The sequence below is a fragment of the Lynx rufus genome, unplaced genomic scaffold (genome assembly GCF_022079265.1).
Source record: "Lynx rufus isolate CCGP_SWC_20201006 ecotype Redwood Valley unplaced genomic scaffold, mLynRuf1.p SCAF_2, whole genome shotgun sequence".
Lineage (NCBI taxonomy): Eukaryota > Metazoa > Chordata > Mammalia > Carnivora > Felidae > Lynx > Lynx rufus.
Window position 1 is genome coordinate 213,786,641 of NW_025814834.1, and position 27,347 is coordinate 213,813,987.

Here is a 27,347-nt window from a genome sequence, read left to right on the forward strand (position 1 = left end):
GAAGGAGGTTAAGTGAACTGGTGAATTAACATCTGAGAACCACAGAAGGAGAAGTTCTCAGAGGCATGAATTTCTTCACCAATAAGTAAAGCCAGGCTTTAGGGCTCACCTGATGTCGGCAGATGCCAAGACTAATAATAGATTGAACTGTTTGGTTTTAGCAGATCAGATCGAGAACACAAATACAGGCATTTTATTCCTAGAACTCTGGACCACCAACCCATTACAGAGGATGGAAGAATACTGAAAGGGAAATATACCATCTGCAGACTAAATTTCATATTCCACTTAGGTCAATCCCTCCAGCTACCTTGGACTACAATATTTAACTGGCAAAGACCTACAGCTGGAACTGAAAAAAAAAACAGATGTATTTGACCAAATTAAATAACACTCTAGGGGTACCTGGATGCTCAGTCAGTTGAGTGTCCAACTTTAGCTTAGGTCATGATTTCATGAGTTTGAGCCCCACATCGAGCTCTCTGCTGTCAGCGCAGATCCTCTGTCCCTCTCTCTCTGCCCCTCCCCTGCTCACGCTCTCTCTCAGAAAAATAAACCTTTTTTAAAATTAAAATAAATCGGGCGCCTGGGTGGGTCAGAAGGTTGAGTGTCTTGACTTTGGGCCAGGTCATGATCTCGCAGTTCGTGAGTTCAAGCCTCACATCGGGCTCTGTGTTGACAGCATGGAATCTGGAGTCTGCTTCAGATTTTGTGTCTCCCTCTCTCTCTCTCTCTCTCTCTGCCCCTGGCCTGCTCACACTCTATCTCTCAAAAATAAATAAAAATTAAAAAAAATAAAAAATAAAATAATGCTCTAACAGACCCCACCCTCTAAAGCAACCCTGTAAATAAGCACTCACCCAATGCTAAAGAGCGCCACTTAAAAAAAAAAAAATCTTACTTTGCCAAATATGGTTTCTAATGGAAAAAACTAAAAACATACCAACCTGATATGAAGCATTCTATTAAAACTCTATTTGGATTTCTTAAATATTCACTGGGGATAATTACAATTTTTTTTTTTTTTTTTTTTTGAGAGAGAACCATGGAGGAGCAGAGAAAGAAAGGGACAAAGATCTGAAGCGGGCTCTGCATTGACAGCAGCGAGCCCAACACGGGGCTTGAGCTCACAAACCATGAGATCATGATGGGAGCCAAAGCTGGACGCTTAACCCACTGAGCCATCCGGGCATCCCTCACTGGCGATAATTCTAAACAAAAAGGTTATTTGTTGTTGTTTTTAGCAAAGTACTACATAAGCTGTGTTGAGAATCTTTAGATAAAATGAGACAAAAGATTTACGCTCCTCACCTTGACCTCTATGCAAAGATTCAAAGAAATCATGTCGGGTGAAATGAGCTTCCTCTTGACTATTGGCACTGGCAGACCCAGAAGGAGAACCAAACGCCCGGCTGACTTCGGACCCAGGACCCTCTCTGCCTGTCAACTGGGTGCAATTCAAAGAATATAACTTAATGTCTTTAATTTCCACCTGCAGGCGGTCACTTCTGGATTCATCATCTCCCGACACAAAATTCTGGATGAATATCTGTCCCAAGTGTCCCACCAACAACTCAGGACTCCCAGGCTTTCGAGGGATTGAAACAACAGGGGATTCGATGTTTATGTTCAAGATTAGCTTCACGGTGTCGGAATGAGACCCAGCGAGGCCAAACCCATACATTTCATTTTCTTCAAAGATGGAGGCTTCCCGAGTCTTCCTTGGAGTTTCAAAGAGTGACACCATCTCACTGTATTCGGCCGTCTTGGTGGCGAGTACCGTAGTGACTTTGGTAGCTGCGCTTTTCAGCATACTTCGGAAATTCTCCTCCAGTTCATCCATGGACAATGTCAACTCCTTCAAGAATTTGGCAGAGTGGTTATAATGCAAGGAAGCCATCTTGAGGTTGAGAAAACACTCCTGTTTAGATTTCTCAACAAATGTGAAACTCAAAGCTTCACTGAGGGCTGCATCTTCCATTCTGACAAATACAGATTCAAAGTAGCCAATATCGCTGACGATATTTTCATAGCCTATGGAATTCCCAATGCTGACAACGTACTGGTTCTTAACATTATCTTGTGTCAGGTCCATAAGCTGCAAGCAGCCGAGAGAACCATTCACGTCAAACGTGCTGCCCATTGAAACGTTCACTTTGGTGCCACCAATGCTCGCGGTGGCGATTTTTCTGCCATGTTTCTCGCCATTGGCCATTCCCACCGTCCGAACGAGCAGTAAGTTAAGCCTGTGGATCTCCACTGCAACCTCAGTGTTTTGTTCGTACGTAGACTGGTAAGTTCCTTCTTCCCTAAAGCTTCTTTCAAAATCGGTCATTAAAGGCTGAGGACTCAAATCGTCTTTTTCCTTGGGAAAAGATTTTTGAAGAAAACCAATCAGTTCCACGATGGTCTCCGGGTTTAGGATAATATCCAAATTATTCACCTGTAATGAAATCACCTGAAGAGTGCTGTCCAAATTCATCGACGGGCACTCTGAACTCACAAACTGATATTCCAATTTAATGAGGGACTCCTGTTCTTTGGTGAGAATTTTCTCAAGGGCAACACCAGTAGCTGACGGGTCATTCAGCATGGCAGCATTAGTGAGGTGAACCGCATTGGGTCCAGAGACAGGGGACTGGGCCCTGCTATCCCGGAGGCTTCCTGTTGGGATATCAAAGCTCAGGTTCTTATGCGAAGCCATCAGAAGGTCAAAATCAGCACCGTATGTCTGCATCGTGTCCACCAGGAGCAAACCGTGAACCGTCAGGGAGACTTCAGCATCGTAAGGCCTCTTCACAAAGTGAGCATTGGTCCCAAACACCTTGAGCACAGAAATGTACCGGCCATTGCTCTCAACACCAAGCTGCATACAGTTCACTTTAAATTCAGCCAGGAGGAGCTGTGATTCCACCAGAACCTCCCGGGTATGCTGCTCTAACATCACAAAGCTCTGGGTTAAATTCATTACTGAGTCCTGCAAACTTCCCCGCTGCCCTGCTTGGGGAAAAATCTGCTCTTTAAACTGAGTGTCAGAAGCCTTCGTTTCTGGGGTGGTCAGGAGAGCAAAGCAATTCTTCAGAGCAGATATTTTATCTTCATTGATGTGGATTTTTAAGTCTGGTAGGTTGCCCGAGAGCACGGCTCCAGGGTACTTAGGATCTGAAGTATAAATCAATCGACGTTCTAACTGTAGGTGAACGTTGAATTTCTCAACCACATGGGTTGGTCCCACATCAATATCCTGGACATGCTTCCAATTGTCCTTCACTCGTCCAACCATGATCTGGAGGTCCATAAACGAGAGGGAGTACCTCTCATACATCTTCGTGCTCATTAAATGCGCTTGAAGCTGCTCTTCACTGAACTCAACTCCAGGAAATGGAGGTGTTTTCCCTCCATTACTGCTGCTTGTCTCAGGAGGTGGGGTGTTGGGAGGTGTGGCAAGAGGTGTCTTATATTCGTCATCACTAAACTGGTTCTCTTCAGATGCCGGCCCATCCCCACTTTTCCTCTTGGAGTCATCTGCAGATAAAAAAGAGAAGATTCGGAGTATATGTCTGCTCCTTCCTTACTCTTTCCTTCCATGTAATAATTAAGGAAAAGAGAGAATCAACCAACCCCAACTTTACAAAATAAATGGATGAAAGCTCTAAGCATAATATTCTCATTTTACCAGTGATTCAGTATAAACTTATTTATGAATTTTGAAATCAAGACACAAGACAGAATTCTAAGATGGAGCCCTGCTGACACAGGGACACGCGTCGGGGAGCAGAGACCAGTAACCCACTTCCCCGCCACCTGAGCTGCACTGCCACAAGCCGCTCTCACCAGCCATTCTTACATCACTCTCCACAATCATCTATCTATTCACCCTGTTCCCCACACTAGAATGTTCCAAAAGAACACAGGTCCCATCTGTCTTACTCACCAATACCCCGAGTGCCCAGATCAGTGCTTGGCAAGCAGTAACTACTCAGCATCACACTCCAGCCCCAGAGCCCACACTCAACCCCTCTCTTCTACAGACTTCTACAGCCCAGTCTTGTACACCTCAGCGCGGAGTCAACTACAAAATCACACCACTGGGTTCTCTCACCCACATCTCCGCTCCATGTTTATGCTGTACAAGTTCAAGTAGGTGCTTTCCATGGTTGTGAGATCCTCTTCTTTAGATCTGATCCCCCTTTAACATTCCTCATGGCACCAAACTTTCCCACTCCCGTTCAAACCCTCTACCTCTTCTCTTTTGGGTCGTACCTCAGTGAAGATAAGGCTGAGTTTATTTGATAAGCTCCCTCAGCCTTTTACCCCATGAATCCCCTTTCTTCCCCCCATCTCAAGGTAAACAATAAATACTGTTTTAGATCTAATGACAGTAATAAAATAACCTCCCAGGAGTCCCTTTTTATATATGTCCCTTATGTCCCTAAATAGATTAAATCTCCGTTCTTGAAATAAAGTGCTGAGAAATAGTGTTTTTTGAAATACAAAACGTGAAGGGCACCCGGGTGGTTCAGTCGGTTAAGCGTCCAACTCTTGATTTCAGCTCAGGTCATGATCTCATGATTCCTAAGACTGAGCCCCACACTGGGCTTTACACTGACATCACAGAGCCTGCTTGGGATTCTCCCTCTCTCTCTGCCCCTCCCCTGCTTGTGCTCGCTCGCGCGCTCTCTCTCTCAAAATAAATAAACTTTAAAAAATAAACTAAAATACAAAATGTGACATAAGAAATACAAATAAAAACCGCAATGAGATACTACTTTCCACTCATAAAAAACGGGCTATAATGCAAAAGACAGGTAACAAGTGTTGGCAAGGACGGAGAGAAATCGAAACCCTCATACATTGCTGGTAAGATAGTAAAATGGTGCTGCCTTTTGGAAAACAGTCTGGCAATTCTTCAAAATGTTAAACATGAAGGTCACCATGTGACCCAGCAATTCCACACTGAAATACACCCAAGAGTTTGAAAATATGTGTACATAAAAGCCTGTACATGAACGTTCACAGCAGACACAAGCCAAATGTCCACGAGTTGATGAACGCATGAACAAAACGTGGCATATTCACCCAAAGGAATATTATTCAGGCACAAATAGGAATGAGGTAGAATCTTCACCACAGATAAACCTTGAAAACAGCACGCTAAGTGAAAAAAGTTAGACATAAAAGGCCACATACTGCATGACTGTATTCATATGAAATGTTCAGAAGAGTCAAATCCACAGATAGAAAGGTTAATGGCTGGCAGGGCCTGGGAGAGGGGATAATACAGAGTGACAGGGGATGGGTCTACAATTTCTTCATTGGATGACGAAAACAATCCAGATTAGATAAAGCAGTGAAAGGCATGATTCTGTCAATATCCCAATAACAACTGCACTGTCCATCTTAAAACGTATCCCAATAGGCACCTGGGTGGGGCAGTCGGTTAAGCATCCGACTTCAGCCAGGTCACGATCTCGCGGTCCGTGGGTTCGAGCCCCGCGTCGGGCTCTGGGCTGATGGCTCAGAGCCTGGAGCCTGTTTCCGATTCTGTGTCTCCCTCTCTCTCTGCCCCTCCCCCGTTCATGCTCTGTCTCTCTCTGTCCCAAAAATAAACGTTAAAAAAAAAAATTTTTTTTTTTTTAATAAATAAATAAATAAAACGTATCCCAATACAGCTATTATCAAAAAAAGTAACAACTGAACTCTGGAGTTAAAATGTCATAAAAAACCTTTTTAAAACTTTACTTGGCTAAGAACAGACCGATCAATTTATGCAAGGTGATGTTTTTATCACTTCGTGTTCACACATACCTTGGGAATTTGTCAACAGCATTCTCCCTAGATCCACGACAACTAATACGGGATTCTTGAATTTGAAATCATCAGGAAATATCACCTGAGGGGCTGAAATATCTAGTCGCACGGTCCACCTTTTACTTTCTTCCTGTAGAAGTAAAATAAACTGCAAATAAATAATTTATAACACAACTACAAAAACTGAACAGCTTTATCAGCTGGGGCTCAAGCCTTTCTGAAAGCCACACCCAGGGTACGGAGTGACTTCAAGGTATTAGAGCAAAAAGTTTAAAACAAAAGTAGATCCAGGGGCACCTGGGTGGCTCAGTCAGTTAAACATCTGACTCTTGATTTCAGCTAAGGTCATGATCTCAGTCGGTGAGTTCAAATCCCGCTGAACTGTATTGACAGTGTGGAGCCTGCTTGGGATTCTCCTCTTTCCCCCCCCCTTCTCTCTCTCCCCTCCCTCATGTGCTCTCCCTCTCTCAAAATAAATAAACTTAAAAAAAAAACACACAAGACAAAAGGAGATCCAAATGCGTAAGGATTTGAGCCATTATCACAGGCAAACGTTTAATGTGGGAGGAAAAAGGGGCGCCTGAGCGGCTCAGTCTGTTAGGTGTCTGACTTCGGCTCAGGTCATGATCTCACAGTTCGTGGGTTCGAGCCCCATGTTGGTCTCTGCGCTGACAGTGTGGAGCCTGCTTGGGATTCTCTCTCTCTCTCTCTCTCTCTCTCTCTCCCCCCCCCTCCCCCTCTTACTCTGTCCCTCCCCTGTTCTCTCTCTCTTCCCCCCCTCAAAATAAATAAACCTTTAAAGTAAATAAATATTAATAAAAATAAAAAAACGTAACAAGTCATGAGTCTATTCACTTTTCTTCTCTGCAACCAAAATCAGCCTCAAATATTTTGTATGTAGTAAAAAGCTAATTTACATAAATGTTTTCAAAAAGAACCCTCTTTGACTAAGAGAACCAATGGATACTAATTGTTGCAATTTGTGTTGAAACACGCACACACAAAAACAAGAAACAGGACTAATTCTCCCTGCCAGAGAACACACTGCCACCGGGTGACACGGAACCTTCCTGCTATCCCTTACGAGGACAGGGGCTCTGAGGACAGGGGCTCTGCCCTCCCGAGGGAGCCAGGCTCTACCGGCCCCACCTACTGTGGCATCTGAGCAGTGCACTTCCCTGCCACCGGCCCAGGAACTGAGTACCGCTGGACGGTTAAGGTGTTTTCTTAAGGTGTCTCTCAGTTCTCCCGATCTAGGCATCCTTGTGTCAGCTGGTCACTTAGCATCACAAAGTAACTATCTCACCCTGGAATCAAAACCGGGCCACCACTGCAGTTGTCTTTCTTCTGATAATAGTAACTGAAGGGGCTGGGCCGCCTGGGTGGCTCAGTCGGTTAAGCGTCCAACTGTTGATCTCAGCTCTTGCAGTTTGTGGGTTTGAGCCCCACATTGGACTCCGCTGCTGACAGCGTGAAGCCTGCTTGGGATTCTGTCTCTCCCTCTCTCTGACCCTCTCCCACTTGCTCTGTCTCTCTGAAAAATAAATAAACTGGGGCGCCTGGGTGGCGCAGTCGGTTAAGCGTCCGACTTCAGCCAGGTCACGATCTCGCGGTCTGTGAGTTCGAGCCCCGCGTCAGGCTCTGGGCTGATGGCTCAGAGCCTGGAGCCTGTTTCCGATTCTGTGTCTCCTTCTCTCTCTGCCCCTCCCCCGTTCATGCTCTGTCTCTCTCTGTCCCAAAAATAAATAAACGTTGAAAAAAAAAAATTTTTAAAAAATAAAATAAAATAAAAAAAAATAATAAATAAATAAATAAATAAACTTAAAAAAATTAAAAAAAAGTAAGTGAAGGGGGATGGTCTTCAGTGAAACACTGATAATATATCAGGTCTAGAAAATGGAACAAGAACAAGTCCTAAGAGTGTTCCAAGACTGATACAAGAAAGAAACATGGTCTAGTCCCAGTCACTTGTTTTTATTCATGAAACCCTGACTGTAAAAGACATGAGATTTTATTTTTTGCTAGTCAAAAAGGATTTCACATTTTTAGTTAATCATTGTGGTTGAAACTCGAGTAGGTAAAGAACTTGACGGAAAGAGTGCCTTCCCCTTCTGCTCTCCCCACTTACGATGAAATCACCCACTAGCAGACGATCGAGAGTCTGTCGGATTTCCGCCTTGGTCTGCATCTTCAGCCTGTTATACTGTCTTCGGGCAGTTTCTGCCACTCTCAGCTCAAGTTCAGACTGATAACCAAACCCTGCAAGATTAGAGACAGACAGACAGCAGAGGGAGAACTTTCAAACAGCTGGGTGGGAAAAGACAGCTGCAACGTCTGTTCTCACCAAGAATTTCCAGCAAGGTTAAAAACCTGTCTGTACGAGAGCCTCTCCTGACTTCCACCTGCCCTGCCACTACATACAAAAACAAGGACGAGGCAAAAACGGGGGCACGGCCTGAGGGAGAAAGGCAGTACATGAGGGAAGGGCAACTCAGTCACTAGAATTCCTTAAACCATTTTCTGAACGATCCCAGACTATTGTAAATCTTAAGAGCATAACGTTACATTAAAAGAGAAAATTTAATTTGGAAGGAAGTGCCTTCTATCTTCTATCGGTGCCAGAGCAATAAAGCCAAGACATTTACGGCTGTTGCTTACACACAGACTCAGAAACTGGACCGAAAACTAAAACAGCTCCATTGTTATAAGGAGGGAGAGGGGATACACTTAGGAAAGGACTATTGTTTTATCAACCTCCCTGTCAACAAAAGTGCTTTTTCTGTTTCTGCGATCTCAAATCTCTTTTGGAAACCAAGGGAAGCATGAATAAAGCCGTGATGATAAAGAACAGTGCACGGATGAACTCAGTATTGAACGCTGCACCGGGCAGGGGAAACAGACCACCGACCCCGCCATCTACAGGGAAATCCTTGAGCATTCCTCCTCAGTTCACTGGCCTAAAATATCCTGGGTAGCCAAGGAAACCACCACCCGAATGGAATGGAAAGCATTTTTTAAAATATGCAAAATGGAAGCAAAGAAAAAAATATTTAAAGATATTGATTCCTTTTGGAAAAGTAACTTTCCAAGGACATCTACTTTAATCCCATAACTAAGGACAACCCCATCCGTTTGCTCTCCAGGCCTTTCCTGCCACTACCAGGTCACTTCGGTTTACAATAACCCTTGTCCAAAGCACTAAAAATGACACAAGAAAGGTCTTTAGAAAGTAACAGAAGATCAAACAAACAAAAAAGTTAACCTGAGGTATGAACCTTTCCCTTGTAGAAAAAGTCTGCTACTTTTTTAATAGCCTGGGGATTGTATATGATGTTCAAGGGCCTCGTGCTGACATTCAGCCGCCTCTCAAAATGGCTGTGCACTGGATTTCTCTCATACAGCATCTCAAAAACTGGGTCATCTGGGTCCGCAGCTGAAGGGAAGAACCAGAGAAAGAAAATGGAACACAACAAAAACAATCACCTTATTCTTGATAACCCATAAGGAATTCTGGGAAAAAGACATTTTCTAAATTATTTGCCAACTAGTTCTCTTTTATGAAAATTTTACAAAACAGAGACTCTAATAAGGATGCATTCTAACTTTCAACAAGAATCCTCAAGAGTGGGCTATTGCAATCACTCCCATTATGGAAACCTAGGCTCGAGAAGCCCTGCGAGTTTACCCCAGTCACACACGGGTTAACAGAGAACATGGTCTCCAAGACGAACACAGACGCACACAACAAACCACTGGGACAAAACAGGACACACTCCCTCTTACGACTGACCAAGACTACCGATCCATAATCACCACATTTTTAAAGATTAGTTTTAAGAACAGATGACAAATTACCAGGATTCTGATCACTTCTGTCTGCGGATGTTGTCTGGAGACCAAAAGACTGTGAGACTCTGCCAACTTCTTTTTGCTATTAAAACATACACAAAATGCATAAATGTCAGGTGAGCGGGGACAATTTGCCGTGCACACACTTGCTTGAGCTCTGCCCCTTGACATCACTCTCGCTTAGCACAACCAAATCCAAACTCATCTGACATCAGAATACAGAGGACTTCCAGACTGATCTCCCAGGTCTGTGCCTTTTTCCAACCTAAAATGGACAGCAAGCATGCTACTCTGCAGTCAGTGCGTTGAATGAATGATTGCTAAATGAGTATGAAGTAGGTACATAACTTCCTTAGACTTGCACTTTGCACTCCCACCCTCTCTACAATCACCCCCTGAAAAAAATCACAGACAGGGCAAGTGGCTAAATACTCAACTACTGTGACGCATCTGTGCCAACTTAGTAAGATCAAAGATCTAATTAAAAAAGTATACTGAGTATACAAAATTATACATATAGAGATAACTTGAAGTCGTTCTCTTGGAACTCCGCAAAAGAAGAGACTTCCCATCAGTGACCAATGATCAGAAGGCATGAAAATGAATTCCAGACAGAGATGGAACCATTGACTTCGTAATGCAGAAAATAATGGTGCTTATGGCAATCTCTTCCAAAACAGAGCAAACTATTCCACGGCAGTTACGGCACAGAAGAGGAGAAAGGCGCTGCCGTAAATCCCTCCAATATCCAATATCCATTGTCTGACAAATTCAAACAGCTTACTGAATTCCAGGTTGTTTTTCATCAGCCCACCCTTCTCAAGATGACCAAATGAAGCGAGTTAATATTACTTATGGCTGGCCTAACACAGACCATAGTTCACCACCCCCTGCACGAAGCAGCCATCCTACCGCTGTACGTACTGAATTAGGGAACACCAGAAGGGGAAACACGGTTCCTTCTGTGGCCAGGTCTCGAAGAAACAGTCCACCCAACCGGACTGAGAGCAAGGAGGAATTTCTTCGAGGAAGAGACTCTGCTAGTAGTTTCACGTCTACAAAAAAATAAATGTAAGAGCTAATACTATGCCATGACACCCCAAAGCACTTTACAAGTATGAGATACAATATTTTGCAGAGGACAATTAAGTATCATGGAGTCTTTTGCCTCGAAAACAGAACAAAAAATCCTATTTATATATCGACAGGTGCATATAAATCTCTCTACATGAACACATAAGGAATATGAGAAGTTGCCTAACAGCATGAATTCTAAACAGAGCATATTACAATGAAGTTTAAGCAATCTGTTAGTTCACACTACGTTTATGAAATCTCAGCTCTCAAGATTATAAAGTCAAACAAACTGCTGATCAGTCACCTTTATATTACTGAGATATGTGCCTATCTTATGGACCAAAATAAAAATATTGGTGAGATGTGAAAAACCAACGCCTGCACATTTATACACCTTTAATTCAAAGTCACAACAGCAGGTCAAACATGGTCAATCCTCGTTATTCATGGGTTCCAGTTTTGTGAATTCACCTACTCACTAAAATTTATTTATAACCCGAGATCAACCTTCACTGTGCTTCTCAGGACACGCGCAGAGCAGAAAGAAACCTGAGTCCACTGACGTGCCTGCTCGCGGCCGAGGCCGAAGCAGGCAGCACTGCTCTGCCTTCCTGGCTAGGCTTGGTTCACACCACACACAAGAGCCCCTCTCGTGGTCTATTTAGTGCCAAGTTTTTTGCATCTTTGTGCTTTCTGTTGGTGACTTCACCATTTAAAATGGCCCCCAAGCATAGTGAAGCGCTGTGCCTTACGGTAGACGAGCTTCACTCAGGCACGAATTACGGTGCCGCTGGCCACGAGCTCAGTATTAATGTCTCAACGACACATGTTAAATAAGTGTCTTTAAACACAGACACACAAGAAACAAGGTTCTGTACCGATCCCTTGGTGGATGTTCTGACCAGAGGCTGGCAGGCACCTAACCTCGTACGCCCCCTAGTGGCACTGACTCAGCAGTCAATCATTCAGTGCTCACCGCAACTTTCTAGAACATAACCACCACGAATAAGGAGACTCCAGTGGACCCTGGTGCCAGGGGAGAGAAACAGCATCAGGCGGTTCCCTGGGGGCAGCACCTGAAAACTCGAGCTGCATAAACGCGCTCTCCTGCGTCTGCAGGGCGCCCGGCTCCTGGTGCAGCAAGGTCACAGTGCCCCGCTGTAGCTGCAGGTTCAGTCTGGCAAAGATGTGGTCCCGCTTCGTATACGTGTTCACACAGGAGGCGTCGGCAGTGGGGTCAAAAAACTCCTCAGTGCCTGAGCGTGAGGAAGAAAAGACTTTAGGGGAAAACGGGACAATTAAAATGGCACCACCAGGCACGCTACCAAAGTTATGATGACATTATTGAACTATCTCCCCCTTTTTTCAGGAAGAACCCCAAAGTCACGGGTAACTGTTTCATTCCTGATGTAAAACGATCCTAACTATTTTACAAGAGATCTTATCAACTTATTCTCAAACAAGGAAGGATATTAAGATTCATGACAAAGTACGACATCAGCAACACAGCACGCCCGACACAGTGACATGTTCTACGTCCGCGCCGTCCAGCACAGGAGCCGCCAACCGCAAGTGCCTTCGAGCACCGCGGCTAACGTGGCTTGAAACAGAAAAGAATTCTTCTTAATTTTAATTAATTTAAACCTAAATAGCCATCTGTGACCACGGCTACCAAAACGGACTGCGTGGGTCTGAAGAGCAGCCCTGGACCGATATTCAAGCTTCAGAGCTTAAACCTTTTGAACTTGCTCAGTTCTCCTACAATCATGACCCCTCAGATCTACCTGAAACTGTGCTAATTATTCAAATTTAGTAACAAAGTTGCAGACGAAGTATCTCTCAAAATTTCCTCCATCTGAATCCGTGAACATGACACAAACCATTTTACAAATGCCAATTTTTTTAATGTTAATTTTTGAGAGAGAGAAAGAGAGAGAGAGACAGAGGGAGGGAGGGAGAGAGGGCAGAGAGAGAGGGAGACATAGAATCCAAAGCAGGTTCCAGGCTCTGCGCTGTCAGCACAGAGGCTGACGCGGGGCTCAAACTCACGGACTGCAAGATCATGACCTCGGAGTCAGACGCTTAACCAACTCAGCCACCCAGGGGCCCCAAATGTCTACTTTTTTCATTTGAAAAACACCATGGGCCATTGCACAAATAACAGACGAATTCTGATGAACCAAGTGTCTCCCTTAGCAACTGGGCCAGGGCAGGGAAGTGAGGGCCAGCTCCCCCTTACCTAGGATCTCCTCGGGGTTCCACTGTTCATGCTGTTCTGCTGAAAGACCCTCGACCACTCTCCCCTCAGGGCTCTGCTGCCCGTACCAGCCTCCCCAGCCAGGAAACCAGGACTGCAGGTACTGCAGCATCCAGCTGCCTCCGCTGGGCTCTGGGTCCCCAAGAGAGTCGCCTGGAGAATCAGATTGAGGCTCTCGTAGGCTCTGTGTCAACCAGAAATGAGCAAACATGAGTCCCCAAGACAGAAACAAGAGGTCACGCGCCACTGACTATTCTTCGCCCCCAGAGGAGCACACCAAAACTGAAGCATTCTGAGCGCGTTGGCTCTGAACACATCTTCTCACAGAGGATTTCTTACCTCTGCCAATTCTTCTTGTTTGTGAAATCGTTCATGAACCAGTTCACGCAAAATCTTCAACTCCTCAAAGCTCTGTTCCTCTTCAATCCGACACATTTCCTCCTGTTTTGGGTTAAAACAAAACAAACAAAATGGGTCTTATAGCTCCAGAGAAACTGGACACCTTCACTGACCACAAGTACTGTGAGGGAATCTATCTGGGCCCAACATTCCCACTTAAAACCAAGGAACAATGAAGATGAATAGTTTCAGCTTTTCCACACACAATGCAATAGATTTTATTTGGTCTCCGGGGACTAACAGCAAATACAGGAGCAGAGAACAGTGCTTGGTTGAAAATTAGTAACTGGGGGCGCCTGGGTGGCTCAGTCAGTTGAGCGTCCAACTCTTGATTCTGGCTCAGGTCATGATCTCTGGATTAGTGAGTTCAAGCCCTACACCGGTGCTGACAGTGCTGAGCCTGTTTGGGATCGTCTCTCTCTCTCTCTCTCTCTCTCTCTCTCTCTCTCTCTCTCTGCCCCTCCCCTCCTCTCTCTCTCAAAATAAATAAACTTTAAAAAAAAAAAAAAAAAAAAAAGAGGGGCGCCTGGGTGGCTCAGTTAGTTGGGCGTCCAACTTCGGCTCAGGTCATGATCTCACTGCTTGTGAGTTCGAGCCCCGCGTCAGGCTCTATGCTGACAGCTCAGAGCCTGCAGCCTGCTTCAGATTCTGTCTCCATCTCTCTGCCCCTCTCCAGCTGTACTCTGTCTCTTTCTCTCTCAAATATAAATAAACATCAAAAAAAATTAAAAAAAGAAAAGAAAGAAAAGGAGTAACTGAAGTGTAGGTGCTGCTACACTACCACGTGCACGGTCCCGACAGAAGAGCCAAAGTGTTTTCATGCGCGTGACCTCCGTTACTCAAAGTAGGGGGCTATTTGGTATCCCTCCCACTTCAGATGAGGAAACTGAGGACCACGTTTACACCGTAAGTGTGCGGTGTAAACAGTTCCTGTACGTGTCATGTGGGACATCAGCAAGGACGTGCTCATCTTAACGTGCTTCCTGCCAGTTAGGAAAGAACAGTGGTGGCCAGCTACGTACAAAGATAAAAAAGAAAGTAGAATTAACTGTCCTAAACTGTTTCTTACACCCTAACATCAATAAAAAGAAGATTAAGAGGCGCCTGGATGGAGTCCAACTTCGGCTCGGGGCATGATCTTGCAGTTCATGAGTTCGAGCCCTGCATTGGGCTCTGTATTGACAGCTCAGAGCCTGGAGCCTGCTTTGGGGTCTGTGTCTCCCTCTCTCTCTGCCCCTTCCCCACTCATGCTCTGTGTCTCTCTCTCTCTCTCTCTCTCAAAAATAAATATTTAAAAAAAAAATTTTTTTAAAGAAAAAGGACATTATGTTTACTTTCTCCCCTCACTGTGAGTTTATACTTCTCTCTCCCTCCATGTCTTTGCCTGTGCCTTTAAGAAAACCATCCAAAACGAAATGTCTGGTTTATTCCAACCTTTTCATAAGGTTCCTATGTCAGTAACCATGCCTGACTCTGGTGGAAAAGGCATTAACCAAGTGAGTGGGTCACGCCTCAGGGAGCCGGCAGGAGACACAGAGCACCAAGTGGCTCAGCACTGCCACCGGTGACCACACACTGGGTTGCTGTTATGGGCTGAATGTTTGCGACCCCCAAAATTCAAATGTTGGAGACATAACCCCCAGTGTGATGGGATTTGAAGGTGGGGCCTTTGGAAGATAATTCGGTTTAGTGCCCTTATAGGAAAAGGAAGACAGATCTCTCTCCACCCAAGAAAGGCCACGTGAGCACACAGTGAGAAGGCAACTGTCTACAAGTCCCAAGGAGACTCTTGCCAGAACCCAGCCCTACTGGCACCTTGGCACCTTGATCTTGGGCTTCGCAGCCTCCAGAACTGTGAGATACACAGCTGCTGTTTAAGGCCCTCGGTCTGTGGCATTTAGTGATAGCAGTCCGAGCTGACTGAGACGGGTGCTGAAGGGAAACTTGGAAGTGTTTACTAAAGAACAGTTCATTAAGACACAGTACCTGTGCCAAAATACTGGACATGGTCTACATTGCTATCGCAAAAACTGCTGCTCATAAACCCAAGACAAATCGAGGAACAGAACAATCCCCACTCCCTTCCCCAAGGAGACAGAGGCAGACAGACTAAAGCAGTGGAGTGGAGTCCCACGCCAGGACTCCAGGGACAGTGGTTCTAAGGGCGTCCAGCCCTACGGTGACCTTGCCTTCACCTCCTACTTCACCCCCTCCACCTAACCTCTACCTCAAAAAACCTAAGGTCAATGAAGTCAACTGGGATTGGGGAAAATATAGGCCAAAGTCTACAGGGATTAGTCAGAGACTCTGGAGGAAAAGAATACTGATGAGGACCGGGCTTTGAAGAGACACAGGTGATGAGATGGGTCCTACACAGGCAGCCAGGGGAGGAGGGGAGTGACACAAAGGTGTGGCAGGACCATGGCCACCTTTATTCCTCCCCCACCGTGGTCTGGCTCTCCTCCAGCAACAGAAGGTGGAGGATGTTTCTGGCCAAGGCAGGGCCATGGCCTTCCAAGAAGTTTTCACCTAGTAAAACCAACTCTACCCTCTAAAATTACAGTCGTTTGCCAGGGACTCTATTTCCTCAAAGATTCCGTTCTCTTCAGCTTTTGAGAGATGTTTTTATCCTCTGAATGAAGACAGGACATGCAGGACAACAGCCCCCTCACCTTGTCGTCCGCAGGCAGCAAGCCTCCTTTCAGCTTGCTGAAGTATTTGTCGGTGTAAGACACAGCGTCGCGGGCGCGGTGTAACAAGAAGTCCCAGGTACAGCGCTTCCTCTCCTCTCTGATCTCATTCAGGTTAGCATTCAAAGCGAAATACCACCATTCTCGGCAGCTGAGGTGTTGCATGACAATGTTAATTACTTCTTACAATAAAAGCAACTAAAATGCCATCAACCCAGGGCAATCCACATAATCTTATTCCTTCCTCTTCTGAAATCTCTGTTCTCTCCTCAGCCAGCACTTTATGCCTGCAGCTCATTTTAACATTAGGCTAAACCCAACATGTGGCGAAAGTCCATCTGCTGACAAAGAACATCAAAGAATAGATTCTCAACCCACACATCAATTGTAATATAATACTCGATTGGTCTCAATTACCCATAACGTAAGTCCCATCCACTGACAGATAATCAACTGGTGACCGCAAGGTAAAGACCATCTTAAGAAGATCAGCAAGGATTTGGATACTAAAGAGTTTATATGGCACACTTCAGGAAAGACATGGAAATACACGGGATCTTTTAAAAGTTTTAGGGGCGTCTGGGTGGCGCAGTCGGTTGAGCGTCCGACTTTGGCTCAGGTCACGATCTCACGGTTCGTGGGTTCAAGCCCCGCATCGGGCTCTGTGCTGACAGCTCAGAGCCTGGAGCCTGCTTCGGATTCTGTGTCTCCCTCTCTCTCTGCCCCTCCCCTGCTCGTGCTCTGTCTCTCAAAAATGAACAAAGTTAAAAAAAAAAAAAATTTTTTTTAATTTTAATATATTGGACTGGTCACGTTTACCACTACAACAGGAAAAGACTCCTTTTTGCCACAGAAGTTAGAAAGTGCACTACATAAATGCTGCCCTAACAACACGGGAGAACAGACAGAGGCAGGAAGGTTCAAAGACCACTACAAAGTGTTTCCTACACAGTCAGACCCCACCCGAGCAACACCAGCCTACTGGCTCAGCGAGGCGCAGAGGATCTTAACTCCACCGCACTCCATCTGACAGTAAACCCACGACACCAACTACACGTATGACAACAACATCAGCGTAGATCAACAACAGAAATGGCATGGGAACAGCCAGAAAAATCGACCGTGTTTTTAGCTCCTCATCTCCTCAAACAAAAAAGCATTCTGTAACACGCATATCACATACAACATGTAATTGATAGGTCCTTACTTCTCCGATACAGCCACTCTGGGTTTCCACTTTCGGAACTTCACCTGCCTCTCCTTCCGTTCCAGCTCCTTGAGGAATTCCATGATTTGCCGGTGTTGCAGCTTTTCGTCAGAGGTTAAGAGATCAGTAGGTTAGAACCGACGTGTTTCGTTTACTCAGTTAAGACATCTCTCTACCAAGAACAATTCGTATTGGTCAAGCCGCTGAACTGAAATCCAGTGCAAACTAGAGACCACATATCCGCATCAGGTGGCAATGGTCTCTGACCGCGAACAGTGAGGTATTCAGATGTACTCCGTCACTCAGACTCTTAGTTCAGCACTTCAACGCCAAATCAAAACTAACCTGAGGGCAACCCGATCCAACTGTGTAACACACGGCGGGATCTTGCACCCCAGGAGACAGCCATGGGCTCATGTGCACTTCCTTTCCCACTACGGGCTGTGAAGTATCGAGACCCTTCTATCAAAGTGCTTCTTTCGCCCCAGTTACCAGTCCAACAGGGAGAATATAAACCACTGGGAAGAAAGAGAGTACCTGAGACAGTTTCAAGGGGATGGTCTCCAGATGAATATCACATTCAATACGGGGGGTGTGTCGCGACCTCAGAGGTTCTTTGGAGCAATTTCTCTTCAAAAGAGCAGATGCACACACAGGTTCCAGGATGTAGTGATGATCGCGACTCTCCATGCTCTTGTCCATGGCCTCCTGGGTGTGACAAGAACGTCTGTCATTACAGCAAATGTTTTCAGGATCAAGTTACATGCTGGTAGTTATCTAATCTAGGGGATATTACCTCAGAATCCAAAATCAAGATAAAACAGGGAACCTAAAGCTCTCTAGCATTTCTCCTAAAGTTTATTTATTTTGAGAGAGAGAGAGAGACAAAGAGAGCAGGGGAGGGGTAGAGAGAGAGGAAGACAGAGAATCCTGAGCAGGCTCCTCGCTCACAGCACACAAGTCTCAAACTCACAAACCTTGAGATCATGACCTGGGCCGAAATCAAGAGTCAGACACTTAACCAACTGAGCCACCCAGGCACCCCATAAAGTTCTCCAGCATTTCTTTAAAAATTTATCTGTATTTCTGATTAGGTAAAATGTTCACAAGGTTCAAAACTGAAAGGCAAATAAAAGGTGAAATCTCTCCTTCTGACTCCATCCACTAGCCACCCAATTATTCTCCCCAGAAGCAACCAATAACACCAGTTTCTTATGTATCCCACCAGAGGCATTCTGTGTATGTTCAGAGAACTCAATGATTTTCTGGCTTTTTAACTATTCTCATACAAATGGTACATATGCTGTTTTACCTCAATTTTGTAAACTTAACACTAACTCTTAGAGACAATTCTATATTCATCATAAAGATCTTTGCTCTTATTTTTTATAGCTGTAAATGGCTCTACTGTATGGATGCACAGTACTTATTTAATTGAATTAGCAAAACAAAGCCATTCTGTACAACAGCATGCAAGCCAAAGAAAACCTTGGGTGAGGGGAAACATGAGTCCTTTTTCTCCATTCCACTTAAACCACCTACGATTTCTTTACTGAAGATTAAACTCGGAATTTTTTCTATCCTTCACAAACAGTAAAACTTTATGTCCCGTGTTTTTAATGACTTTCTAAGTATTTCTTAAAAGAATACCACCAAAGGGCAAGTTTCAACATTTATATAAGAAAGCTCTTCTTTGAAAATCACATCTGGTGCTTCATTCACTTAAAATCTGGATGTCAAGGGGCGCCTGCCTGGGCAACCCAGACGGTTGTTGAACGTCCGACTCTTGATCTCAGCTCAGGTCATGATGTCAAGGTTCATGGGGTGAAGCCCCACATCAGGCTCTGTGCCGGCAGTGCATAGCCTGCTTGGGGTTCTCTCTCTGTCCTTCCCCAGCTCACTCACTGTCTCTTACTCTCTCTCAAAATAAACTGAAAAAATTAAAATAAAAATCTGGATGTCAAAAAAAACCACAAATAAATAAAAAATAAAATGAAAATCTGGAGGTCAAGTTTGTGATGGCTTAAAGACTAGATAACTATAACATGTTAGATGCCTACCATGGAATACTGTGCAGTGGTCAGAGGCAATGAACTAGAAATATAAACAGCAATCTTGATCGATCTTAAAGAAATCTACAATGCAATATAAACGTGAAACATACCCCAAACACTATATATTGTTCAGAATTACATGCATATCAAGTTCCTCAAGCAAACCCACTTGAGCATGGATGCCGATGGACGAAGAGTGGGATGGGATGAGGACCACAGCCACAGAGAACAAACACCGGCGTGGCAGGGACCCCACACTCCAGTGCTGTGTTCCAATAAAGCCTTCTGCCAGAGTCATACCTGTAACTCCACCTGAGGTAAATCCCCCAATAAAGTGCAATCGACATCCCAATAGATGCTAAACTCTGCCACATCTAGTTGTTTTTTCCGCATTAACTTCTGTACCTGGGGTAAAACAGGGAAGAAAATAAGATGACTCTCTTCATTCACAAACTCCATTCACTCATTCAACAAACCACTTCTGAGGAAGCATGTGTCAGGCACTTGGCAAGGTGCTGGGGATACAAAACTGAATTAAAACATGGGTTTTGCTCTTACGGTTTTCCAAATCTAGCTAACTAGGGAGACAGGCATGCCACAATTTTAATCAAGCAGAGGGAAAGCAGAAGAATAGAGAAGATGCTATAAGCAAACAAAAGCGAAAATGTCACCGGGTGAATAAGCATCAAAAGACGGGTATGTTTCTAGCACAGGGCAGGGGGGAAGGACGGGGACACGTGTCAGAGTGCAAGGTCCACCGTACGAAAGGCGTGATATCTTCAGAGGATGGGGACTACATGTGTGATGGGAGCGCTGTCCTCTCGATGTGGGGGCAGCACTGGTACACAGGCACGAACACACATGTGGAGTGGGGTGCTAAGTGCTGACAATACCCAGGTGTGCTGGATTAAGTGGTTTCCCTCCCCCCAAAACTTCATGTCCTCCTGGAACCTGTGAATGGGACATTATTTGGAAATAGGGTCTTTACTGACGTAATCAAACTAAAACGAGGTCATACCAGACGAGGATGGGCCCTCATCTAATGACCGATGCCCTTCTGAGAAGAGAAGGCAGACACATGGGGGAGGAAGACCACACGACAGAGGCAGGGATGGAGTGACGCATCCACAAGCCACGGAACGCCGAGGTTAACCATCAGAAGCAAGGAGGGGCAGTTTCTCCCACAGAGCCTCCAGATGGAACCGACCCGGCAAACACCTTGATTCCGGACTTCAGGCCTCCAGGATTAAAGAGAATAAGTTTCTGTCGTTATAAGCCATTTTGTTCATCGTAATTTGTGAAGGCAGCCCTAGGAAACGAATACACAAGGAAAGGAAGTGGATGCCATACTAAGGAGTCTGGACGTCACACTCGAGGAGCCATGGAGCCATGGAGGGTTTTGAGGTAGGCATGCACCAGGCTTAGGTATCTCTTCTGTTCAGAAACAGAACTCTGGCAACACTGCAAAGTAGAGCTTTCCCCTTCGGTGTGCTAGAGAAAAAGAATCGTGAGTGGATCGAGAAATGAGCAAGTTTACAGGCTCCAGTTACATTTTAGAAACATCTGCCTAACCACCTCCAGCCTCAAGCAGCCACATGCATTTGCCCCAGCGCCCTGTACAAATAATATTGTATTTCCATGTGGGCCGTGATGTGGAAGAGACTGGGAAGCACTGGTTTAGAAAGAACCAAGGGCCTGGGATGGAAGCAAGGGGATATTTTATCCCTGGGATGGAAGCACCAGGATATTTTATCAGCCTGGGCCAAAGTTTACAGGATCCTAAAGTGAGACAGTGGCCGTGAGGATACGAGGAAGGGACACATTTGAGACCTTGTGCAAGGAAAACTGGCAGGGTGCTGTGAGCAGATGGATATGGAAGTTGAGGAACAAGAAGCAAAAGGAGGAGCCCGGGTTTCTGGAGATCAGGGCAGTGGCTCAGAACACACGCTCCGGAGCAGGGATGGCAAACTTCCACAAAGGGCCAGAGAGCAAATGTGAAGAAGCCTTCACGGACCGTGGAGTTGCGGTTGTAACTACTCAACTCTGCCCACCAGAGCACAAAGGCAGCCCTGCACAATATGTAAATGACGGGTGTGGCAGTGATCCGGTAATTCTTTACAGACAAGAAGGGGGAGTGGGGGGACTTTGCTCTCCAGTCCACAGTTTGCAAACCCCCACTTGGCAGCTGGGCCACGCAGCTTCAGGACCTGGCCCTTCCACTCCATCGCTGTGCACCTTAGCATCTTCGGCTGTGTGTAGGAGGAGGCTGACAGAGGTGCGGTAAAGAGCACTGAATATTCAACGAGGTTAATCACGTGAAGCACTAAGAAAAGTGCCTGGCATGGGAAAGGGCTCAAAAGAGGTTAGTTTCGTGTGTTTTAATACTCCATAACATGTTAGAGAAGAAAGGGAAAAAGCTGGTTTCAGGGACGCAAAATGGGCCAATGGAACATAATGGGATAATTTTGGTTGTGACACCAAAACACCACAGAGGTGTCCCGCAGGTAAAGCCCATGAACCAGGAGGCCAAAAGGAGGTGGAGAATGGAGTTCAAGATGTGGAAGGCATGGACAAGTATTCCCAGAGGATGGCTGAATCTGTGAAACAGAAAGAGTTTACCCCCAGAGGTGCACACTGTATGAGAACTCAGTTTCTTCAGGCACAAGATAAATGGGGCCGCATCGACGTTGAACGGATGAGCGAAGTAACAAAAGGTCAGAGAAAATGAGCCATTTTCCTATTTTGGTAAATTAATCTGTTGGCACAGACAAGAGGCACGCACAGCCGCCCAAGAACTTGGTGAGGAAGAACGCAGCCTCCTTTACAGAACACGAAACGATGAAGGCAGGACCCCAAGTTCCCTAAAACCAGTGCTTTCTTCCTGGTTAGCGGGCCAGTTCATACTCACAGGCTCATTCACAGCATTCTGCATGGACACATTCTTAATACAGATGCCAAACGCAAAAGGATGGGACGGATTGGTAACGCCATCTTCAAAGCGCAAATGGACATCTTGAATTTTTAACTGCAAGGGGGAGAAAAAAGGAAAATGCACTTTGACATGTGCTGCAGGTAGAATACCACAGGGAGACGTCAAACTGCCCTTGAGCGTTTAAGTAAACTACAGCAGGTAGTTTACACAAATGCTTAGGGCACACACACCATTCCAGAAGACCCCTTAAAGAAACATTCAAAGAAATACCACTGGATCTAGACAACTGGCCTGCCCTCTCCTACGATACCTTAATCTTGCCCCAGTGTCCCGGCACCTAGACTCAGGAACACCAGGAGGGCACATACACTTTGTACCTGTTTACTTCCCCTTGCCCCTGCGGGTGGGCTACAGAAAAGGCACTCTGCTTCAGTGAATTAAAAATCGTTAACAGAAAGCGAAAAGACAACCCATAGAATGAGAGAAAATATCTGCAAATCACACATCTAATAAGGGACTAAAATACACAAGGAACACTTGCCACCCAACAGTAAACAAATAAACCAGAGCACCTGGATGGCTCAGTCAACTGAGCGTTCAATTTGGGCTCAGGCCACGATCCCACGGTCATGGGATCAAGCCCCACGTCCAGCTCTCCACTGAATGTGGAGCCTGCTTAGGATTCTGTCTCTCTCCCCCTCTGCCCCTCTCCCCGGCTCACACTTCCTCAAGAAAAGAAAATTTAAAAACTTTTTAATAATTAAAAAAATAAAATAAACCAATGTTTTCAATGGAAATGGGATCTGGATAGACATTTCTCAAAAAAAGATACACAAGCGGCCATAAGCACATGGAAAGATGTTCAACATTAGCTGTTAAGGAAAGGCAAGTCAAAACTACAGTGAGGTACCACCTCATACCCACTAGTCTGGTTATTATCAAAAGATAGACAGTAACAAGTGTTGAGGAGGATGTGGAGAAATTAAAAAGCTCATACGTTATATGGTGAAATTGTAAAACAGCACAGCCCCTTTGGAAAACAGTCTGTCAGTTCCTCATGAAATTAAACACAGAGTTACCACATGACTCGACAATTCTACTCCTAGGTATGTACTTAAGAAAACTGAAAACATATATGCACACAAAACCACATACACGAATGTTTATACCAGCATTATTTACAATAGCTAAAAAGTGGAAACAACCCAAACGTCCATCAACTGATAAGCAGATAAACACAATGTAGTATAGCCTGAAAACCGCAAAAACCCTCAGTATGAATACTCCATTCAAACTCCTGCACTTTGAGGAGGTTTCTAGCAGCCTAAAGCTGCGTGCCTGGGACATGCCGGCCTCCTCCTGAGTTCCTGTCTGGAAAAGCTCAGGGCTGTTTGTTCCAGCCAACGCCTGACAATAGGTCCCTGACCTCCCTTTCTTAAAAGCATTGACCCAGAAGGGCTGACAATTGTGAATCCTTTCTCTGTCCCTATGAGATGTGTGTGTATCTCCTACAATCAAGGACATGAAAGCCGTTCCTCTGAAATGTAATCATCAGGAAGGAGAGGCCCTGTCTCCCAATCTCTGTGGGAGCACAGAAGCCCAGCCAGCAGATACAGCTGGCCTTATCACATTGACACTGACCTTTTAGAATTCTTCACCTGAGCCCCCCCCCCCCGCCGCCCCCGACACCGATCCCACCTCACTCTCCCTTTCAAAGGCCTAGTCACCTCTGTGCAAACTGGAACAGAGCTCTGCTCCTGCCACTTCTGTCAGTAGTTACTGAAAAAAATCTGTTTTCACTGCTTCAACTAACATCCAGCTTTGTTTATCTTTGACAATCCATACACGGGAACACTTTATTCAGTCTTAAAAAGGAATAAAGTGCTGGTACATGCCACAACACGGATGAACCTTGAAAGTATTATGCCAAGTGCAAGAAGCCAGACGCAAAAGGCCACGTGATGAACGATCACACGGATATGAGATGTCCAAACCAGGCAATTTCCATAAAGAAGATAGATTAGAGGGGGGCTAGAGGGAGAGGAGAAATGGGAGTAGCTACTAAGTGGGCATGAAGTTTCTTTTTGGGGTAATGAAGGTGTTTTGGAATTAGAGAGTGGTAATCTAGGCACTTTGTAAATACACTAAAGAACACTAGAGTGTACATGTTAAAAGTCTGTGAACTTTATGGGGCGCCTAGGTGGCTCAGTCAGTTAAGCGTCCAACTCCAGCTCAGGTCATGATCTTATGGTTCGTGAGTTCAAGCCCCACGTCGGGCTCTGTGCTGACAGCTCAGAGCCTGGAGCCTGCTTTGGATTCTGTGTCTCCCTCTGTCTCTCTGTCTCTCTGTCTCTCTCTCTCTGCCCCTTCCTTGCTCGTGCTCTGTCTCTCAAACATTAAAAAAAAAATTTTTTTTTAAGTATGAAGTTTATGGAATGTTAACTAAATCTCAATAAAGCTATTATTAAAAATAAAAATCATGAATTATTTAAAATTAATGAAAGCTAAAAAAAATTTAAAAATACAACTGCCTAAAACAATTCAAAGCACTCACCTCAAATGTACCAATCTCTTTGTCAACGTTCTGACAGTTGTGAAACCAACAACCTCAGACTGCATTTTTGGGGGAAGTGGTGTACCCTGAAACCATTTTGGCCTCTGTCACCTTGGCAATGCAAGAAAACCCTTACTCTTACGGCATTACTCTTACGGCATTCATGAACATCATGTGGACCCTGATCTAGTTTTTGAGGACAAAACAAAATTGTAATTAAAGCAGAAAACGTGGCCAGCAGCCCAAGCACCTGCCACCTCATCAACCTGCCACCAAAAACGTCAGTGAGAGATGAAACACCTCAGTGGGCTGCTCGCAATTCACTACGCCACCCACTGGAAACCACGTATCCGACCTCTCTCATTGTACAGAGGAAGAAACCGAGACCAGAGAGATTAAGTGATTGGCCCTAGAAGAATCAGTCACGAAGGTGCAGGTGACCCGGCTTCTTAGGAGGTACATCCTGTAGCAAGGAAGAGGGCGACACTCAAGAACAAAGTGAAGTACAAGGTGAGTGAAAATGAAACTCCTACTCGCACGAGCCGGAGCAAGAAAAACCTGTGTCTGCCCAGGGCTGGAGGCTTGCTCTTCAGGTTTCCCTCCTGGCACTGCCTGTAAAAGGGCACACCCGAGCGGTCAGCCGTGGCACCGCATACCCCGCATCAGTTCAGCCCACGAGAAACCAAGTACTAAGGAGCACACACTCGTAAGCCTGAGAAGTCCCTGTCGTGTTCATACTTCATAAAAGTCAGTAGGACTTACTTCGATATTCTCCACAATTCTCGTAACTACTGAGGCAGTGACTGAATACCAGTAGGACTCCCCCTTCCGCTGGCGTTCATTCTACAAAGGAAAGAGCGAGGGTTAGCCGCGTCCAATGCTCTGCTCACATGCTGTGCCTCGCTGCAGCTGCTCTGGTGGCCGAGGGGGGCATGGCTTGCCTTCCATCTGTCCTCCAGGGCTTGAAGTAGAGCCTTCTTGCGCTCCCTCTCCAAGAGCTTCTCCTTCTCATCATCGAAATCCTCTAGCTTTTCAGGGGCTCCAATTAAGTGAAGGCTGGAGATGGAGATCACCCAAGGGTCCACGTGGGGGCGATAAAAGGGAATCTGAAGAGTCACCTTCCCAATCAAGCCTGGGAAAAGCAAAATCTCGTGAAATGCCGATACACAGTGTTGGCACTTCTTTCTATTTTTCTGTATTCTTCCAGTTTTCTGTAAGAAGCATTAGTACTTTTACAATTTATTGTTTAATCTACGAAAATAGGCAGCAGGTTCTCGTACGTGGGAGACAGAAGTTAGTACACTGACATCTGTAAGAACAAGACCCAATAAACTAGAAGGTGGAAAAAGTGCAGTGACTGCACCCTATCAAACGCAACACCTCTCCTCTGTGCACTGCCTCTTCCCCAACTAACCTACGTCTTAAACGACGTTGGGGTGTCTTTCTCCCCATAGCACCCGCACAAGCCTAAGAGCACTAAACTCATTTCTCGTTGGTTATTAGTTGGCTGGTTGAGAAGCCCTTCTTGGGAGTTACTGGGCTTATGATACGTCCGGTCTTGAACATACCAACTGCAGTGCGGGCGGTCCTGCAGTGGCACTCTGTTGAGAACGAATTTTGATCCTTCAGGAGAACACAGGCTGATGAGAAACTAAATGGCCTGCTAGGACCGTGATAGGATTTTCCCAGTCCCACCATTTCTAGCCGAGCTTCCTAGGATACAGGCCTTCTTTAAAGACAATTAGTAAAAGGCATGTCCTACTAACAACAGTGCATAAAACTATCTGAACTGGTGGCACCTGGGTGGCTCAATCAGTTAAGCGTCTGACCCTCGATTTCGGCTCAGGTCATGATCTCACGGTTCATGAGTTCGAGCCCCACGTTGGGCTCTGTGCTGGCGATGCAGAGCCCGCTTGGTATTCTCTCTCTCCTTCTCTCTCTGCCCCTCCTGTACTCTCTCTCAAAATAAATAAATAAACTTAAAAAAAAAAAGAATATCTGAACTGTCCTAATGGCTCTCAAAGATCCACACGGCCCAACTAATATCGTATCTCTGAAACATATGTTATCAGAAGGTGATCATTTCCCTCTAAGATCTAGAATTCAAGTAGGATTGACCTGTTAAAGATAAAATATCATTAACACCAAGTGACTGTGTAATCCAGCAACAAGTTAAGAAATGTGACAACAAATAATGAAAAACATTTTAATTTGGATTGTATCTAGAAAAACGAAAGTAAGTTTTTTTTTGTTTTTTTAATTTTGGAGGGAGCTTTATTGGGAGCTCTGGGTTTCTTTTTTTTTTTTTTTAAGTAGGCTCCACACTCAACATGGGGCTTGAACTCACAACCCTGAGATCAAGAGTCGTATGCTCTACCAACCGAGCCAGCCAGGCACCCTGCAAGTAAGTTTTGTATATTTAATAGTTAATATTATAACCAAAACCATATACCGGTTTTCACCACAAAGAGTTTAACAATAATTAGAGTGCAGTTGCAATTCTAACCTAAATTAATT

General features: G+C 45.2%; 1 protein-coding gene across 5 annotated transcripts in view; it reads right to left on the reverse strand.

The window, feature by feature from the left end:
* Positions 1-27,347, reverse strand: part of VPS13D (vacuolar protein sorting 13 homolog D) — a 258,372-nt gene that overhangs the window by 222,055 nt on the left and 8,970 nt on the right. For all 5 annotated transcript variants that reach the window (XM_047083004.1, XM_047083003.1, XM_047083002.1 and 2 more), the window contains exons 4-19: positions 25,772-25,962; positions 25,593-25,673; positions 22,253-22,369; positions 19,645-19,749; positions 17,828-17,998; positions 17,291-17,391; positions 16,066-16,234; positions 13,334-13,435; positions 12,977-13,178; positions 11,814-11,993; positions 10,585-10,715; positions 9,667-9,742; positions 9,074-9,244; positions 7,940-8,070; positions 5,809-5,941; positions 1,312-3,525 (exon numbers count right to left, since the gene is read on the reverse strand). In XM_047083004.1, coding sequence (XP_046938960.1) covers positions 1,312-3,525; positions 5,809-5,941; positions 7,940-8,070; positions 9,074-9,244; positions 9,667-9,742; positions 10,585-10,715; positions 11,814-11,993; positions 12,977-13,178; positions 13,334-13,435; positions 16,066-16,234; positions 17,291-17,391; positions 17,828-17,998; positions 19,645-19,749; positions 22,253-22,369; positions 25,593-25,673; positions 25,772-25,962 — 4,275 coding nt within the window. The remainder of the gene's footprint in view (positions 1-1,311; positions 3,526-5,808; positions 5,942-7,939; positions 8,071-9,073; positions 9,245-9,666; positions 9,743-10,584; positions 10,716-11,813; positions 11,994-12,976; positions 13,179-13,333; positions 13,436-16,065; positions 16,235-17,290; positions 17,392-17,827; positions 17,999-19,644; positions 19,750-22,252; positions 22,370-25,592; positions 25,674-25,771; positions 25,963-27,347) is intronic.